The 20,297-nt window shown below is 43.5% G+C and overlaps 1 protein-coding gene across 1 annotated transcript; it reads right to left on the bottom strand.

Annotated features, from left to right (window-relative positions):
• Positions 1–5,218: 5,218 nt before the first annotated feature.
• On the bottom strand, positions 5,219–14,934 carry LOC142802813 (uncharacterized). The gene is made up of 5 exons (XM_075887860.1): positions 14,722–14,934; positions 13,909–14,082; positions 13,150–13,507; positions 9,925–12,113; positions 5,219–5,339 (listed from the first exon to the last, which is right to left on the bottom strand). The coding sequence occupies exons 1-4, from the start codon at positions 14,932–14,934 to the stop codon at positions 10,798–10,800; spliced, it is 2,061 nt and encodes a 686-aa protein (XP_075743975.1). The 3' UTR covers positions 5,219–5,339; positions 9,925–10,797.
• Positions 14,935–20,297: the final 5,363 nt, after the last annotated feature.

Below are 20,297 nucleotides of genomic sequence, written 5' to 3'. Positions count from 1 at the left end.
GCCGAGTATCTTAGCCACTTGACCACCGCGGTGCACGGGGCTTGGTACGACGTATCGTAGGTATTCATGGTAGTGCACAGATGTCAGTTTTAAATGTGCACGCTACTGTATGCGATGACGTGAATGTAATAAGAAATGCTTTACATAGTATACCGGGTTCGGCAAGGGTTAAATCCTAGGAGTTATTATATAATGTTCCTTACAATGTAACAAAAGCCGATAGTGAACAGTGCCACCACATTAACGTTGCCGTGATATCAAGCCATTGTAGGGCCTTTTTCATGAGCAATTTTTAGCACTGACATAGCTCTGTGGTAGAATGCCTGACTACCACGCAGAGAGCCTAGTTCTATTTCGGTTTTCACCGCAGTTTTCTATCATTGCGTTCCTCCTATTTTTCCATCACCGACAACGCTGCCAACGCTAGCGCGCCCGCGATACAAGCTTTACAACATGTAGCGTATAGAACTATGAAAGCCTGTTACTATCGATGCCGGTTTGATACAAACTATCAATAACCTGTGGATCATAGCCGTATTCATGAAGCTGTGGTAAACAGGTAAGTATAACACGTGACTGAAAAAAGGGTTTCATTGATGTACGCGACAAGAATTTCCCGTTATTCATGTTGGCCCCTTCACCGAGGTCGTCAAACACTAATGCCCTTTCATGCAAGTTTTGGTGTGTGTGTGTGTGTGTGTGTGTGTGTGTGTGTGTGTGTGTGTGTGTGTGTGTGTGCGTGTGTGCGTGTGCGTGTGCGTGTGCGTGTGTGTGTGTGTGTGTGTGTGTGTGTGTGTGTGTGTGTGTGTGTGTGCGCTTAAAGGAGACGACCACGAGGGCACCCAGGCGTAAGCGGCTAGATAGATAGATAGATAGATAGATAGATAGATAGATAGATAGATAGATAGATAGATAGATAGATAGATAGATAGATAGATAGATAGATAGATAGATAGATAGATAGATAGATAGATAGATAGATAGATAGATAGATAGATAGATAGATAGATAGATAGATAGATAGATAGATAGATAGATAGATAGATAGATAGATAGATAGATAGATAGATAGATAGATAGATAGATAGATAGATAGATAGATAGATAGATAGATAGATAGATAGATAGATAGATAGATAGATAGATAGATAGATAGATAGATAGATAGATAGAAGCTGTAATAGTGCATGCAGTCTGCTAAGAAATTTTTCGCATTTTAAAACAGTTGGAGTGCAAACAAATGCAGTGAGTGGTGGTACTAGCTATTATCACTCCAAAGGTTAAACATGAAGAGCTTTTGGAACATGGATAGAAAACACCATCGTTGTAGCGGAAGCGTTATAAGCGCCGCACGCGGAATATCGCACACGATGTTGTAGCCCTTGTGTAGCGGCGAGGCATGTACATTAGGTCACTAAGTTAAAAGCATTGGGCGCAGTTACCGGTGTATTTCCCGAGTTTAGTGGTACTGCCGGTTCCCTATTCCTCAAACACGATGCCATAACGCTTTGCCCTGAAGAATATATCACAGCATCAACCCACAGGCAAGCTATCCCTAAGTAGCTAAAATAGCTATTATTCAATAATACACATTCTTAACTATAAGAAATGCATACTGAAGATGTAAACGTTAAACAGGGTTTGATAAAGTTGGAAAAATGTCCTGTAAAGTGGACTTCTCATAACCTTCATCACTGACTGCGTATGCCACTCTTGCTTTCTTATTATTCTATGTTTACGTATAGAGCAGAGGTCTTTTTACTACTGATTCTCTCTTATTTTCATGTCTGAATGAAACACATGTGTCTTGATCTCTTAGAGGACACTTGTTTATTATCCGCACATACTCTGTGTAAGTCTGTTACAACAGAGGAGCGCTTACTGCGTCCGCCTACTCGAAAGTTTATGTTGGTTATGCAGCGTCGCCCTCTTCAAGCCGCTTGGAGAAACCAACAAAAGTGCCTGACTTGATGCTGGCAGGATGGCGCTGCTATCTCATGACTCGAGGCTTTCTGCCGCCCACCGTATTTATTCCGCGTGTGAAGTGCGCTACACCTCAAATTCACGAATGCTTGTTTCGAATCATTTTTATGCGACTAGCAGACATACAGTGGGAGATAACAATTAGAGTAATTTATAGCTTTGCTTATGCGCCCATTCGCTGCGACTTGAGTTAGGCGTCATCGTTCTTGAAATTTTTCTCATATTCATCAAGCAAATGTGCTGTTAGCACATAAATTGAACTATGTGAAAGGCCATGTGGTCTTTCAAACTAAAGGTCAGATCAAGTTGGAAAAAGGTCTGTATTTCCTTCCTAAATGCTCTCTCTGTTTATGTTGGGGTTTTGATCGTTCTAACATGTGATGCTGCTTTTCCTTCTCGTGTCACAATGCGTTTCATTGGAATGAAAAAAAAAAAAACGTCTTTGATTTTTCTCATATTGTAAAAGTGCCCAAAAAAGCCAGAGGCCAGTAGCTAAAAAGTGTAGGTTCTGTGCTTCTGAGGCCCTACATAAGCACCTACATGACAGAAAACTGACAGTGCCGTCAACAATGATAGCGGTAGTTGATACACGATACGTTACTTTCAAACACACCCATAAAGCGATTAAAAAGAGTAAATTTTGGCAGATGGGTTAATAAAATGCCAGAAGATTGAAAACAATGTAGAGGAAAAAATACCGAGTAATGAGGAGGAATACAAGTTTCCACTAATACAGAAGTGTTTCCAAAATATATAAAAAGGCATTTATGCCAGATATCACAAAATATTTGTATAATTGTTTATGTGCGAGGGTAAATATGCTGCTACTATTTGATTCGCATGTATTTACGATTTTCGACCTCATTGGTTGCAATGTTTCGTGAGTGTTGTTTTCACTAAGGTGGTTGAAGCAGTCCATTTTTCAATGTATAAATACATCTGCTTATGGCCGCAACACCGGTTAATAGCCTTGTCATGATAAATATAAACAAAATAGGCAAAATGTAGAAGTTATCAACAGTAAATACAAAATCTATCTATCTATCTATCTATCTATCTATCTATCTATCTATCTATCTATCTATCTATCTATCTATCTACCTTGCCTTCTACGTCTGTATGCTCTCGGGATCCCAGCTTTAACTTATGACAGGGTAAGATCATTTGACGAATATGACTCTCTGGTCATGAGGCAAGAAATGGCACAATCTCGTCACGTACATCATGAAACCCTTTCTACCAGACATACGGCACCTAACCGCAGGCAGGTATATGCCGCGTGTATGCGGGTATGTGCCACAGGTGATTGATAGTTTATGCCTACCAAGTAACGGTGCTAAGAGATATGCGTTATTTTAACCCGTGAGCGTTAAGAAAGAAGCTGACATCCGCCGCGTCGACCCGATGAATCGGCAAGATTAAATTTCAGGGTCCCAGCAGGAATCAAACCCTAGCATTCTTCATGGCACTCAAGTATTCTACTATTTAGCCATCCGAAGTCTCGGAACTACATTTCAAATAGACCCTAACATTCGTGACACGCCAATTGTGGTTGCAGTGCTGGATATATAATTTTAGAAACAATACATATATACTCCTATCATACGGCCGTCACGTTGGGTTAAGGTCAATTGTAGTTAAGCGCTATCCGCTGGTTGTGTTTCATGTAGCAGTGTCCATGGCTACCATCCTCGCGAGTACCAGAGCTTCGTATAGGTGTCGCAGTTTGAGCTAGTTGGTATGACATGACGATAGTTATAGCGCGGGAACCGCACGACGACATTTCTTAACTCTTTGTCGTCGTTCTGTTCTCGCGCTCTGTCTTCGGATAAGCTTACCGCTTCTGGTGTTGCTAATGTCTATGTGCTGTTGGCATCGATACGCGACTGTAAACAGGTGGTGATATGAAACATATCTGGTCGTTTAATGTATGTACGCGCGTGAATTCAGGCATATTTTTAGCGCTACTTCGCCACGTTTTGTGCACTAACAATATTTTGCAACACAGTCACCTTCCATCCGCATGTTTCCCACAACCTGGATTGCAAAGGTACGTGGGATCTGGCGAATTTACATTGACTAGGCTTAATTGATGCGGCACATGCCTCGTAATATCACTATTGAGAAGGAATGCCTTGAATTTGAATATCTAAAGTCTTCAAAATCACCTATCGGCAGTACTGTATAAATAAATAAAAATGGATTGTCACCGTGTGAAGCGTGGGCTAAGGAAAAGTGTCTTGTATAGAAAATATGAAACAAGAAACCGTTACATGAATTCCAAGTATGCTTGCAATAATCACGGGCTTATAAAACAGCCTGAAAATTAAGCGTAAACAAAAAATTGCAGGTAAACAAAGCATATAATTGCATCTTTATAATTGCTAAATAGTAATTACTTCGGATATTCGATTAATGTTTCTTCAGGTAATGTCACGTTGAAGTGTCTCATCTTTCTTCGGAAAACTTGAAAGGTTGATTGAATATTTTACTCCTCTTACCTACGCCAACATGGACCCACGCAATTGCGAGTAAATGAATAAATAATAATAATAATTCATACACAAATATTTGAACAGTTAATTAAAACAACCAATAAAGAAATGGGATGTTTTGGGTATGCTTGCAAGTCATGGGCAAACATGCAACATTTTAGTGGCAAATATGCAACATTTCAATTAGGCGAGAGCAGCTATTATGTGAACACATAGTAAAACGGTCCTAGCATCAAGTAGAAGAAAAGCGAGCACACGCGCTTCTATGTAATAGAAAGAATACTGTCACATGTAACGTAACGCTTTGGTGGCGGTTAAACAGGTGACTCGATGCGAACGAAGATGAAAAAAATTAAAATGTATCAAATGCACCGGAAGAGCCACGCTGACTATCGAGAAAGATATAGGACCAGAACCATATATGCTGTGATAGTAAATGTCTTCCTCCCACCGCCACGGCACAGTGCCACCTCGCTACGCTGGACACCTCCAAGGAGACGTGGGCGCTTACTAGCAGGCGAGCGGCAACGCCTCTTGGCATCCGAATGCGTTGGCGAATAGCACCGAATGTCGCGTGCCGTAGTCGCACAGCGCCGCTCCTCGGGCATTTCCGCACGTTGTCTGGCAAAAACGGCGGAAGAAGAGCTGGTCCCTGGACATGGTGTCCACGACCTTGTTCGTGTGTCCGGGATGGCGCCGACGGGCGGCGATAAGAGCCACGTCGAGCGCCCAAGGCAGGAGAAGCATCCAGCGCAGGGTGCCCTCAGGAACACCTTTACCGCCCGGCCATTTCTCGGTAGCATTCATCCGGCCCTTCGCACATCGCTTCATCTTTGCCAGTTTGGAACTGAGGGTCGGGCTCTGAAAAAACGCGCACCGTCTCATTCAAGCGATCAACACACGTTTATCTTATCAAAGAATATCCGTCATCACGCGGTCACCAAGCCATCAAATACTGCTATCGAATCTTTCAGGAGCAGAGGTTCTTCAATGGAGTATCACACAACGAGTAAAAAATATCTCTCAGTGCCAGGTCGTCACCTATCCCCTAGCAAACTGTAGCACAGCTGTACATATATGCCCGCACGCTTCACCATCTTCATATGTCGCTATATGGGCCTTGCGTACCAGTGCCAGCTTCTAGGCTAAAAACAAATTGGTAGATCTCACGTACAGTGTGAATTGACGATATGCGAAGCACGAATGAGGAAGGATGATATGTCACTTTAAAATAGAAAAATGTTACGTGACGAACGCAATTAGTACGCAGCAAACACCAGTATAAATGTTATGCGCACTCATGTATCTAGACAAGATTCAAGTATGTCGTTTATAGCCGCATAACGATGGCAGCCCTAGCATTTGCAATACCAGCACCAGCAGTTGTTGGCAAATAAGTTGAATATCATGCTACAGTGAACCGGCCGCAAACGCGCCATGAGCGTGACATGTAAATTATGCCGTACATGACTTCATGTGATTATTATCACGTTTGAGCCGAGCATTTGCTTTCGTCATTCATTCATGTCATGGAATACTGAAGTTGGTACATGTGAAGCTTGCGAAATGGCCGCAAGTGCTCTATGACCGTAGCATGTAGTCATGTTTTACATGACACGCATATGATGATTATCGTGTTTAGACGTGGGATTTATCTTCGCGGTCCATTCACGTCATGTAATACCAAATTTGTTATATGTGAAGTTGGTGAAACGACCATGAGCGCACCATGAGCGTGGTGTGAATTCATGACTTACATGTATTGTAATGATTTTCATGTTAGGGCCTGCCACTTGGTTCACCGTGTAGTCATGTCATATCAAACCAGTTTTGCCATATTCTATATATGAACGAAACCACCATAAGAGCAGCAAGGTCATAACATGTAAATCATGACATTCATGACATACCCATCATTATTTTCATGTTATTACTACCCATTTATGCTCATTATACAGTCAACCTTATGTCATGCCAATTTTGGTAACTACCCATTATCGAAACGTCCTAGAGAGCTGAAAGGCGTAGGTGGCTTGTTTATATATATATATATATATATACAAATATATATAAGGGAAATAAGTGTATACCTAAGGGCTCGCTTTTCCGTGTTTTGACACAATATTAATGAGATATGTTTTACTGTTTAATGAGTCTGTTTTTACTTTAATACCCAATCAATTGTGCCAAGCATGACATGCCCAACAGCAACCATGTGCACAGTCGGGAGGCCCCTACTGCACGCGTAATCCAGAAGCGGGCAAGGAATTCGCATTGCGCCCGCTTACCAGCCTCCGCCGCAATACGCGGCACCCCTCTTTCTACGACGAAATGTCGACGGGGCGCTGATTAGTTAATGGCTTAAACTTGTTAAAAAGGCTCTTTTTGCCCCACACCGAACCGCCAGAGCCAGGAGGCGCCATCTGGTCGGGAAGAATGCGTTAGTGAAAGGAAGCATACACAGACCTCAGACATCAGAAAGGTGAAAAGGAAAAAGGGAAAGAGTTGGAGGCGGAAGTGGAAGGAAGAGTGGAAGGGGAGCGCCCGGGGGAAGTCCAGCTTATATTCTTTTCCTCTGTTTTTCTTTCCTTTCTTCTTTTTTCTGTGTTTTTCCCTTTTTCTCTCTCCCCCCTCTGATTTGAAATTGTATAAAGCTGAGCATCAACAAACTCTACCTTCAATCCTGATGAAGGCCAGACTCTAGGCCAAAACGTCGAAATAAACCACGTTGTGACCATTCACGCAGGTTCTACTTGACTATATGCAACGCTACGGCCACTGAACTACGATGCCTGCATATATATATATATATATATATATATATATATATATATATATATATATATATATATATATATATATATATATTTATATACGGTCAAAATCCCCAAGGTTGGATAAGAAGTGATTCGCATTTAAAAACTGGGCGTGGCCTTCACTAGTGGCGCTTTGCTAAAAACGCAACGACTGGACACCACCCGACAAGACTCAAATCTTTTCCGTTTAGTAGTCAAGTGCGGAGAATTAATGCTCGCTTATGGTGACAGAAAGGGTCCTGGCGCGTTTAGGCATACTTGGCAGCTTGACAAACATTAGTACAACAGAGCATAACCTCGCCACACACAGCGAGGCATAGCAACGGTGAACAAGACTAAGCACAAACTTAGCAATGCCCATCAACACCTAGAATACGTTGCTGTACTTAGCGAACCCTACAATAGCGTAACAAAACTTGACAAAACATAGCATAATCTCGCAAATTTTGGCAAAAAAATGATAGAGGCCAAAAGCACGTATTGAATTCTAAATTGTCACGCGCATGTACTTGGTGCTGGAGAAAATAGAGACAATGTCCTTTGATGTTCAGCGAAGTTTACTTTTCATGGCATGATATTAGCTTGACGGCAGCCCTAGAAGCTTCTCTGTGGAGTATAGACCCTACAATAACAGTATCCATGAGTCATAGCAGTTGTGATACGAAGCTGAGCGTAGTGCAAACGCAACACGTTGGTCAGAAAGCATCAATTCACGGTTAATTGGTCACCGATTTAAATTCTGCTACGCTACTAAACCAGGGAACCTGTGGATGATCAGAGGGTTAAGAGCTTAAAAGACACTAAATGGCAAAACAATTTTTCGCTCAACTGTGAAGTGATATTTTATAATCTTGAAAACACCACGCTCCCCGCCACACGACGCTTGGTAAGCAAGAAAACGCGCGAAAAAAAAAAATGTGGTAGGAGACGCAGTTTTGCGATCCCCGCTCCAAACACCGTCATGTAGGACATTTTGAAGGCGTCTGCTGGGTCAGACATAACTTCTAATAGATGAAAATGAACTAAATTTTGAGCTGTGGGTGCCATATTCCTCGAATAGGAAGCGTGAAAAAATTTCTACGAGCCAATGTCAGGAAAGTAAGAAAGATACGTTTTGAATTTTTATTACGTCATGCACGGAAATTATGGTGCAAAATAAAAAAATCTAACTCTACCCTTTATTTCTTCCGCTAATATTAAACATGCGGTAGTAAAACATCAAGAGTGTTTTCAGAGTGCAGTTACTTAATCTAAGCCAAATCCTTGTAGTGTCCTTTTAAACCAGTGGTTCTCTGCCAATGATGTTTCTGAGACGCCCTAGCTGTGGATCAATAGAAGTAATTGCGGAACCTCTTGCAGTGAGAGAAAGTGGGAGTCATAAATGAACTAACAAGGAGCGTGAAATAGGTGCCTTTTATTCTTACCCGGCAAAGAATGGTCAAACTGAGGTAGTACGCCATTCTATCCCACAAGTTTGTCGATTTGTTTCATGGTGTGCAGTCACATTCCACCTTTTTCAGTAGCTGCGTCTGCTTTCAAGTATACAAGCGTGGAAAAAATGGCCGCCAATATGCGCGCTTTCCTGCAAATGTCATCGAAAGACGATAGTGTGTTGCCAGGCGGCCAGGCGGCCATTTATGTTTTGCCTTGCCTCAGGTAGCACCTGCTCTATTTTGAATCGGCCGCACCTTGCTGGCATCGTAAAAAAGAGATGACACTGGGTGAAATACGGACGCCATCTGTCAGTGACGCCGGAAAACATGAGCTTGTGCATCCAGGGCCTCTGCCAGGTGGCAGCACTATATCGTCGGAAGAGCACGTTTTCGTGCATAGCGTCTCATTTTCAACGTATCGTGAAAAAACACCGGCTTTTTTCGTGCATAGCGTGGCATTTTAGGGCAACCTAAAAACACTAGGGTCTTTACAATTACCAATCTATGTATTTTTTCGTGATGTAACACACCACCTAATATTTAAGTATTGATTTTGCGCCTCAAATATGCATAATATTTGCTTTCTTATAGGCAATGTTCACAAGTACGAATGCAGCCACCAGTTCAAGATGGCTGGGCGTTCAGCAAGTGCCTAAACTTGGGCCAGGCGGCTGAATTGTGTGACAGACAGACAAAAATACAGAACAAAAATTCTGCGCTCAAGTTTCCCAAGAAACACTCTCACCTTGAAGAAACGCGCTATGCATCTGTCGTCGAAATATCTAACAAAAGCTTTACAGCCATCATAACAGGAAGGGCAAACATAATTCAGTTACGCCACACTGAAAAAATGCCATGCCATGTGGTTAAGCAATAAAAAACAAAAAATGAGTAGCTTTTGTAATGTCCCTGTAGTGTAGTTTAAAAAAAACAAGCTTTATTTCCTCCCGAGCGTGGTGTTTTGGACCCCTGAAGTAGCTTAGCGGATCTTCATTTGACAACCACTGCTTTCAACATTTCAATGCACTTATGTACCAACTTTCTCATAGTAGATATGACGGCGCCAATTATCACACTATTGCGACGGACAGGTCGCGTATGTCGTTGTAGACATCTATTCTGAAGTGCGACTCCTGCGTCTCCTGTTCCTCTCTCACAGCAGCCTCTCTTAACTGCCAGCGTGAATGCGTCACTCACCCGCTCCACTAAGATGCTTGCCCACGCGGCCAGGACCCTGACGCCGACTGTGGAGTAATCGAGTATGGGATCGGAGGCTTCGGCGTGAAGCATGTCGGTGACGATGTACATTGTCGGCACGAGTAACACCTTGCCGTCGTAACTGAGGTAACCGTTCAGTCTGAGACGTTAGATGGTACCACGTCTCGTCGCTGTCGATGACATCTTCACCAATCAGGGTGACAATGTTGCCCAAGAAGTTCTCAGAGTCCATTTGAGGCACAGCTCGCGGCATTCCCCTTCCATATATATCTGCACCATAAGTTTGGATGAAATATCATTACACATGGGACGTCCTTGGAGCTGACGTTTTGATAAGACTTTTCGTGGAGACTACAGATGCTTTGTGACGTAAGTATAGAAATGTAGTACCACCTTGCATCAGCACTGGCGCAAGATAGGCATTCCGCCTTGTCGGTAATGATTAGTAACGAAAATTTAGCGCTGAAGCAAAGTGGAGGTGTTCCATGACTTAATGTATGTCTTAAAGTTGAATGTTCTCCAATGATAACAGCCCGGCGGATGCCTCTGTCGAATAAATTGTCCAGCCATTCTCTGCTTACACTTATTTGTGAGAGTTACATGTCACACGGTGTTACTGCTGTTAATTATTTTACATGAGATAGCAAATTTATGGCACTTTGTAGTAAGTTAATGGAACAATATGTTGACACATACAAACTTGTCCACAAGACGAGTACACCATTCATTAGTCTACCTGAAACAAAAAGCTAAACTAAGCGGTGTCAATTTTGAGCTCAAAGGCTAATAAAGCACATTCCCATTTATGTTGATAGAAGGGTTTTCATCGTTCTTTTAGCTCATCCATATGCGTTATTTTGGTAAAGATAAAATCTTACATGTAGTATTTATCTGCATTTCGGCAAAGTCCGTGGCGTTAAGAACAAGGTCCTTCTGGATATCTGGATGCTCAGTGGCCACGCTTTCAAGAGCGTTCACCATGACGCCGACGTAACCATGGATCTCGGGAGTCTCTATAGTCTGCGCAACCCAGGTGGGAAAGTTCATACGGAAGCGTTCCGCGGTCACTCGAAGGCAGACGTCAATCTCATCACTCTCCCCAACCAGCTCCTGGGCACCGAGAGGGGCAGCGTAGCTCATAATCTGCGCTAAGGGCAACAGCAAACTGTAGACAGAAGCCAAGTTCAGATCGACTGAGCTGAGAGTCCACATCACATTCCATATTTCGGGAAGTCGCCGGGCGAAGAGAGGCGTGGGGCCATGCACCTTGGTGCGATTGTGCAATCCACGATTCAGGCCGAGCACCCAGGCCAGGACAAATCCCTGGGGAGGTAGATCGTGGACCACTACGCTGTGGTACTCTGACGGTGCCGTAGAGTTGAACCACTCTATTGTGGAGTCCAGAGCCACAATCGCTGTGGCCAAGGTGTAGTTGCGATTCAAGCCCAGGGCAGCGAGCGCATCTTTCACGAAATATGCCACTCGCTCCCTGTAACCTGTCAGGATGCTCACTAGAGCCTCGCCCTTGTCTACGTAAATTCGCTGCCCTTCACCGCGCTTGACGCTAATGACAGACACAAGACCGGTGCGCAGACATTCGGTCACGATTGTGGCCAATAGTTCAGGGAAAGAAGTCACAGTGAGCCATTGATGAACGTCAATTCTCGAGATATTGAGAACGCCTTCTACTGGGGTTATTCGCTGCTCGTGTTTAAATCGGTGACAGCTTGAGTAAAATAATGCCATTTGATAGGTAGATGAGTTGGAGAATGCGGTGGCACTGGCCATGCGTTCCAGGTTGTGGTGGACGCGGGCATGGAAATCGTTGCGATTCTCTATAGCATAACTAGCCCTACGAGAACTTTTGTCATACCATCGGCCGCAGGTGTGTCGGTAAAAGTCCTTACAGGGTGGAACACTGGGATCTTGAGATTTGCCGAGCAGTGTGACGACCATTTCGCAGGCTGCGTTGAAGCAGACATCTTCATTTACCGAGTCTGTTACGGCCGAGTAGTCATCGTAACGTAACTTATTCCAAGCGAAGAGCGTTATTGCAAGGAGCGTCACCAGCAGGACGGCGACGACCACGCAAACGATGATTGAGGCATCAAGTTCTGTGGATCTCGGTGAAGAAGCGACGTCCATCAGACTTTCCGGATAGCTAACAGCTGAAAAGCAATGATGGTTCTTTAAAGCACGACCAAGGAGTTTAAAACATCGCAAACTTCAGCTTCTTGGCACGACTTCATATTAGGAAACCGCTCAGGCAAAGAGGACATAAATGCAGTCAGTACTTGGTGCATGTGATATTGTAGCTTCATGCCCCGTTCTTTTGCACCGTTTCCTGGCATGATGAACAAATGAGCTTTTCGGCCATAATAAGGTGCATGCATTCGATCTGCTGAGAGATATGAGGAATTGACAAATGTGGCAAAGCTCACTTGTTCTGTTCGCGATGTGGTTGGCGAAATTTTATCAAACAATAAAATTGCCCTGTTCGTTTTTGTTGCAACCTTTACCAGAAGAGACTTAATCGCGACAAAACTCTCACGCAATGTGTGGCATCTCCATTTCTTCAGCAGAAATTTTTACCCTTCGAAGAGTGTAAAGAATGTCCACTGTTCCTATGGTGAAGGGATCAACCATTTATTCATCTGCTGAGGCATGAAAGGCTGTCTTCATGGGACACTAAAGAGCCAAACAACTTGTTGCTTAAGAGCAGGGCACAATTTCCCAATCCCGGAAACATCATGCATACTACAATACGACGCTTGCTAAGCGAGAAAACACACGAAAAGAAAATACCAGTGGATACGCGACCTTGAGATTCTCGCAACAAACATTGAAACGTTATAGATTTCGAAGGCATCCACTGGACCCTAAGTGGTATCTAATCAACAAAAATGAAATACTAAGTTTCGAAAAATTTGGTAGAGCCCATGTAGGCAAAATACTGAAAGAACATTTAGATATTTTAGACGTTCCGCATGTGCATTTGAGTATGAAATTTAAAAATTAAACTCCGACCTAAATTTCTTTCCCTAATTTGGATATCGCAGGGAAAAATATAACGCTAGTTTTCAGAGTGCAATTTGTTGATCAAAACAAAGTCACTGTTTTTCTTTAGTATCCTCTTAACGAGTAAACAGATAAAAATGTATTAGTTCTCATGCTTACAAACATACTGATTTACGAGGTACCTACTCGGTCTTCTGCTGAATTCCATGTAGCCTCTGGAGTGGGGTAAGAAGGGGCTAGTGCCAATGTCTCTAAATTTCCACGGAACTGGCGTGTTGCTCCTTGAGCTTTTGTCGTGGTTGACCAAAGAGTCGAACAGCAAGATGTTCGGTTTGCGACGGTCCTGCATGCCCAGCGAATCCGGATTGTCTCCCACGTTGTATTCGGTGTTTGCCTCGGACACCGTTGCAGATGAATGTTGCCGCTCAGGAACCTCCGTGGGTGTGGACGCGCCCCTCGGTACCAGCGTTGTGCAGGACGTCGATAGCGCGCCCCGGCTCCGCCCCGTCTTCCACTCTTCGGCGTCGTTGGAGGCCATGCGCTCCTTGAGCGAAACATTGTAACCAAATAACACTCCATTATTAAAATATGATTATGCCAGTAAAGTATAAACGATGCATAAGACGGTTTTCTAAGCGTTTATATCTTTCCACCCTCACCCTGTGGCACATTCTCACATTGCTACTCAATAAAACTCTCAAACCTAATTAATGTCAGTCTACGAACGACGTCAGTAAGTTTTTTTTTTGTGCCATGTTTTTGTCGATTCGTTATGTTGTACAGCACTTTGTATGCTTGTTTTTTCGCAATGCCTGTTAGTTGCAAGCGAGCGTTTGTCCTGTGTACCCCATTTTTCGTCAACGTGTCGTGTGAGCTGTATAAACCAAGATGGACGCATAGAAACTCGCTCAAGCCTGTATTCGTAGGGCGAACAGTCGCCCTCACCTGTACACGTTGTTCAGTGTCGCGTTCCACGAGTGCTGCGGATGCCTGAGCGCGACCGCTGTGTTTGCTCTCGTAGTCTTGTCGTGGTTGCTCCTGTTGCCGACGAGCCTTGCTCGATCGGTCCATGACACTGCTCGGCCACGCTTGTCCGTGGTATTCCTGCAGTGCCATACCCTGCAGAACAGGCGTTCACCGCAGCCTGAGTCTATAGTGAAGTCTTGTGATGTACCTATGTAGTTACTGAAATTTCAAGAGTACATGACAGAAAAGCAGCCGAGCAGCGTTTCATGAAGAATGAAAAAGTTTCGAGCTTCGTGCAGTGCTTAAAGAAGTATGCAACACTCAAAAGAGACAACCGAAACATGTCGATCAAGTGGATTTCTAGCTTGACGCTAACTGCCCGCTAAGAGCCCTGTATGCATTTTCTGGCGATAAGCACATGACTACAAAAATATCTATCTATCTATCTATCTATCTATCTATCTATCTATCTATCTATCTATCTATCTATCTATCTATCTATCTATCTATCTATCTATCTATCTATCTATTTTGTCTACACAGTTTTCTCGCTTTAAGTGCTGTTCTTAACCCTGGTCTCTGTTCCCTCATCAGCTCTTGTGCCATTCTTTTTGCACAGTGCAGCTGGCTATCCAACTATAGATAGCAACAATCAGCACGCATAACAGTTTCGTGGACGCATCATCCCTTTACAATGGTACGCATATCTTCGGTAGTCGTCCTACAGGAACATTCCACTTCATTAGCTTTTTCGTACCCCCGAAGTGACCCTGCCAAAGCGCGTCTACCCACCTTGAAGCGGCGTGACAATCGCTTGCCAGAATTACGAGTGCTGGCTGGAGGGGCGACATCCTGAACAGCCGCCAACTCACGAGAAGTGCTTTTCGGAGAAGCCTTCTCTCCGTCATCTTTCAGTGTCGTCTCCTCAGTCAGCAACTCCGAGCTCTCAGTCACCAAACTGCTCTTCGAACCGTCGTCGTCGAGCGGTTTTTTGGAGTGCCTCATTCCCGATGACCGTCGCTCGGTGCACAAAGCAAGCTAACGAGGCTTCTACTTGCAGTGGAAGTGGTAATTTACGAATTTTTGAGGAGCTGTACGGCGAGCGAGGCTCAAACGCAAGCACGCTCTAACTTCTTCTGCTTCGTTCTCATGTCAGCTTGTTTGTTTGTTTGTTGCCTGTGAATACTGGCCCACTAGCCAGTCGAGGGGATTGGCCAAAAGAGCTTGTAGCAGCCTGAATGTGAACACTATTCAATGATTGTCAGCCTATTACTAACACAAGGAGGAATAAAAATTGCTGGAGTGGAAATGATTGCCCAGGAGCGAATCCGAGCCTCTGGCAAGATGGCGGCTGCGGTGGCCATCTTACTAGAGGCGTAATAAAGTATCACCGTTCAGCTATTAGGAGAGGGAAGTTTATTGCAAACTGGTAACAACATGTCAGTTCAGTACAACTGTCTGGTGTCACAAAATCACTTCAGTGGCGTGTACAAACAAGAGAACATAGACACGATGTAACACACAAGACTTCAGTATTCTCACAGAAGACAAATTACTCAAGAAAATGAAGAGAAAAGGAAACACAAAGAGCACTAACTGTTTGGAAAAAATGTTTAACGATTTCGAGTACTTTGTACTCTTCTATGGGAAAGCACTGAGCCGTCCCGCTAAAGCCAACGAGGTACCTTTGAACAGATTTACATTACCTGTGTTTAGAAAAATTGGGTGTAACGATTCAGAGCGCTAGGTACTCTACTATGGGAGAGCGCAAAGCCGTCCCGTGAGGAGCAGAATGTCTTCAGAAAAAAGTGGTTAACAATTTAGAGTACTACGTACTCTGCCATGGGAGAGCAACAAGCCGTCCCGTTGACCTCACACCAGAAGAGCGACGCTTTGAAGGAATGTGTGTTGAGAAAACGTGGGTAACGATTTAGAGTATCAGGTACTCTACTATGGGAGAGAGCAAAGCCGTCCCGTGAAGAGCAGATAATCATTAGAAAAAAGTGGTGAACGATTTAGAATACTAGGTACTCTACTATGGAAGAGCAACAAGCCATCCCGTTGACCTCACACTAGAAGAACGACGTTTTGGAGGATTGTGTGTTTAGAAAAAGTGGGTAATGATTTAGAGTACTAGACACTCTACTATGGGAGAGCGTAAAGCCGTCCCGCAAGGAGCAGAAGTCAATGGCCAGGCAGCCTGCACAAGCAACTCACGTCTGATACCTGCCCTTTACGGAGCGTTTGCATCGCACGTCAAATGGGTTTACTGCGAAAGCTTTTTCGGGTAACATAATGCTCCAAGTGATCTTAAGTGTTACTAATATTCCTTAGTAAGCCTCAAACTGCAGGCAAAGTTCTTTGGAGATTTAGTCACCCATACTCGTTTCTGTGTGTTATTTCGTCGGGAATAACTATCTTTTATATTAGAACTAGCGTAGAATTTACATCAAAATATGAAATTCACTTAATCTTTAAGTGGGCACTACCAGAAATACTGTTTCCGCCATCCTGGCAGGGGCAAAAGCTGGCTTCACTTCTGTTGGCAAGGCATTGTGAGAGCTGCCCCTCCAGCATTTTTTTAATCCTCCTTGGCTAAAGTGTGCAAAGAAAGAAAAAAAAAGAAATGGCAAATCATATTTCAGAATTATATAAAATAATAACAAAGTAAAAATAAATCAATCAATGAAAACGAGAGGTAGTGCTATATCGAAAGACAGTAATTTTGAGCTAACCTCAGCCGATCAACATTGAATGTATGTCCTACATTTATTCACTTTACTAATTATATCGCTAGTGTTTGTCGAGTATATGTGACGCAGGAGGCGCGATGGCTGTACGATGAACCATTTATTTGTCTTCGTCTTCCTCCTTCTCTACCATTCCACCACACCGTTCTCGTGTGGTTCGTCACATATATAATAAAGCAGACGTTATATTAGCATTCGTTATTATTCTTCAATAAGATTACATACTGCATCAAATACCTTTCTCTGGCAAAGTCTGGCGACAGAGGCACCAAAACTTACACCATGAACTTAGGCTGAAACTTGGACATAAACCTACCTTAGAAAACGCAATACCTAGAAGTCTTTTCCTAAATAATGAATAGTTCCGACATGATATAATTCTCGATGGTGTATGTTTTTTTTTTTCGCATAATGGGCACAGTGGAGACGTCGCCAGACCAGCACGGTGTAAATAAAGTTTAATTGGGCGACACGGTATCAAAACTTGGTCAAAATAACTACTAACTTTCTATAATGACTCCACTGTGGTTTCCAAGTTTATCTGAGGTACTGATAGCCTGATTGATTGATTGATTGAATAATTGATTGATATCTGAGATTTAACATCTCAAAACCACCATATGATTATGAGAGACGCCGTAGTGGAGCGCCCCAGAACTTTCGATCATCTGTGGTTCTTTAACGTGAACCCAAATCTGAGCACCAGGCCCACAGTATTTTCACCTCCATCGAAAATGCAGCCGCCGCAGCCGGGATTCGACTCCGTGACCTGCTGGTCAGTAGCCAAGTGGTGCTGATAGTTTGTCTATTTAGTAAAACTCTTCATCAAACCTGCACAAATAGCCGATTTTCTATATCTGATCGACGCTAAGAATTCTTTTTCCTGGAGTACCGAAATCATAGTACCAACAAGGGAAGCTCGGGCAAACGCCAGCGCGATTTGATTACTTTTTCGTCTGTTCCATTCGAAGCAGGTGTTCTGCCCCACTACGGAGCAGAGTGGAAGCGCTAGTATGCTGTTCCTGGGACAGAGAGGGGTTGGGATCAAGGGGGTTTACAACGTTTGGATAGTAAGACAGGTCATTTACGTGGAGATTACGCAGCGATCTCCCGAGATCACCAAAATCCAAACTAGGGTCAGTGGCATCCGAAGTTGTTAGTGAAAATCTCGGGGGCCAGGTATTTTTGTGATGACCTGCAAATGTGGCCCCCCTTCCCAGGGACCCCCCCCCCCCCAAAGAACAAATTTGCGTGACGTCACTGCCACTTCGAATGCGCAGGCTAGTATCCTGAAAAAGTCCCTTTGGCATGGTCTTAGCCCCAGTGCCTTTGTTCGTTTGTTTGAGCCTAATAGAATATGGTACATGCTCACTCTGGGGGATTAGCCAAAGCTAAGTACTGTTTCTCTTCATTTTTAACCGTTCCTGTGCTGCTCCTGTGTTTTCTTCAAAAAGCACACACATTAAAAAGCTTCATCATTGCGGACCCATCGTGTCAACCTAAATGGGTGTGCTCGTCGCAGACTTTATCATCCGCCAGATTACTAGGCGACACCGAAAAACATACAGTAAGTATAGTGATTTGTCAACTGTATGCCGCCTAGAGTAAGTTTTATTTACAGCCGGTATCAATAGTCAAAACCCGATGAAGAAGAATACGCAGTGAGTATACGCGCCGGCTGCCAAGTTAATGCGTTGCACGCACTAGGTGCATCATAGTTTCCTACTTATAGGAAATGATGAAATGAAAACCTCAAAGTGCTCTTCAGTATAAGAGAACCTTCAGCATAGGATCTACCTGACTTCTTGTATATAGTTGCGGTTAGGAAACGAGAACGATACAATCCGAACTCGAAGGGCGTCGTTGGGGGTTATGAAAGAAAATAAATATTTTTACGTAAGATAATCAAGCATCGTGTTCAACGCACTGAACTAGGAACATTTATAGCGAGTTATGAACGAATAACTATTAGAAAAAAATCACAAAAGATATTCTAATATGCGAATGTGATTAGTGCTGGAATATGAAAATATTTCTGCCCTCGCCGGCTGATGTATACGCACTGTCGCGCGCATCATTGACAATCTATAGGCAACCTCACGAGCCCCACCATAGCAATACACCCTTGTTAAGTGCTCTGTGCGAGCCGTCTGAAATGAAAAACGCGGGATCACTAGTTTCTTTGAGCCAACAACGCTTTATAGCTTTGCTCCACGAAAAGAACGCAGGAGGTAGCAGATCTGCGCCGAGCAAAACAGCTGATATTGGCCCGTATTTTGAAGTCACACGAAGGTATGAGCACAAATGAATATAAGCATGATGTATTTGCAGTGTTCAGCGTCGGAAAGTTGGTTAAATATGCTAGGCTTTCTAAGCAATACGCTGCGAAAGCTGAAAGTCAATGGTCTTATTTTTAGTCTTTTCTTCTGCTCGAAACTGCGTGGCAACAATGCAATGCGTGGTGTAGTTAGCGTATACGCACACACGCACGTCTTCGCCACACCCACCTTGGCAGCGAGTGATAGCTTGAATTCCAGTCATGTTAACCCTCTCACTTATTCTTCTCCTCCTACTACCCATGTTCAATTGCTATACCATTTTCTTCGAATAACAGCCGAAGAACTCTGACAGCGTCCATGAATTCCGCTCCACCTAGAAGATCATTGTCGAAGGCTCCGTAAGACAGCACCTCGCTTTAGTCGGTATTCCCTGTGCTTGGAACAAATAACTATTCAAAGCACTGCGTACTCTGACAACGAGAGAGTGGAAAGTCGTCGCTATATATCGTAACAGCCACACGTCACGGTGTTGAAAGAGAAAAGCATACGGGTAAAAACAGTTCAAAAAAAAATGACTTCATTGGGACGCACAAAAAAGAGATCATAGAGGCAATGTAACTTACAACATTGCGATACTATCCCAGATCACGGATTACTGAAGGAAACAAGGAGAAACGGGAACACAAAAAAAACACTATGCTCTAACAAAATCACATATTTTTGTTAATAATAACACAAATTTTCACCCACTAATCATTTTAAAATAACAGTAGAGCAAATTAAATATTGTGCTTTTATAAAAAAAGTGTGAAACAACTTAGAGTGCGTGACACTCGACTACATTTTATGAGGCCGGTTGAGAAAGCTTACGCCGTGGCGTTCGCACGTCGGCGAGAAATGCATAACCCCGCGCTTTGTCCTTGACACTAGAGGTAATGGAAGTTGGTACTAATGGTTCACTATAGTCTGTTTAGGAGAAATTTTCGATGATTTGGAGTGCGATGTACTCTACCCTGGGAGAGCGGTGAGCTTTCCCAACGGTCACCATGAATGTTCTAAAGGAGTATAGTTTTGCCAGCACTTGAGTTTGGTGACCGTTTAGAAAAAGTGGGCAACGGTTTAAAGTACTATGAGTGCCCTTCTATGAAAGAGCGTGGAGCCTTCTCGTGGGCCGCTCACTTAATGGGGTCTGGTTGACTAAGATAGCGCCGTGAACGAGTTAGTGGCGTTGGGTATTGTTTACAAACACAAACACTTGATGACATCTTGTTTCGTCCGCTGATGTGCCGTGATAGCGTCGGTGGACAAGAAGAGCTTTAGTGAATAGCCTGCTGACTTT

This window comes from Rhipicephalus microplus, chromosome 3, assembly GCF_043290135.1.
Source record: "Rhipicephalus microplus isolate Deutch F79 chromosome 3, USDA_Rmic, whole genome shotgun sequence".
NCBI lineage: Eukaryota > Metazoa > Arthropoda > Arachnida > Ixodida > Ixodidae > Rhipicephalus > Rhipicephalus microplus.
Note: the sequence above shows the minus strand (reverse complement) of the source record. Positions and strands in the feature narration are given on the sequence as shown.

Excerpts from the sequence above, each read along its gene's own strand:
- LOC142802813 (XM_075887860.1), bottom strand. The coding sequence starts at position 14,934 with ATGAGGCACTCCAAAAAACCGCTCGACGACGACGGTTCGAAGAGCAGT. Across the intron at positions 14,083-14,721 it reads GATTGTCACGCCGCTTCAAG|GGTATGGCACTGCAGGAATA; the intron begins GTGGGTAGACGC and ends CCTGTTCTGCAG. Across the intron at positions 13,508-13,908 it reads ACACTGAACAACGTGTACAG|GAGCGCATGGCCTCCAACGA; the intron begins GTGAGGGCGACT and ends GTTTCGCTCAAG.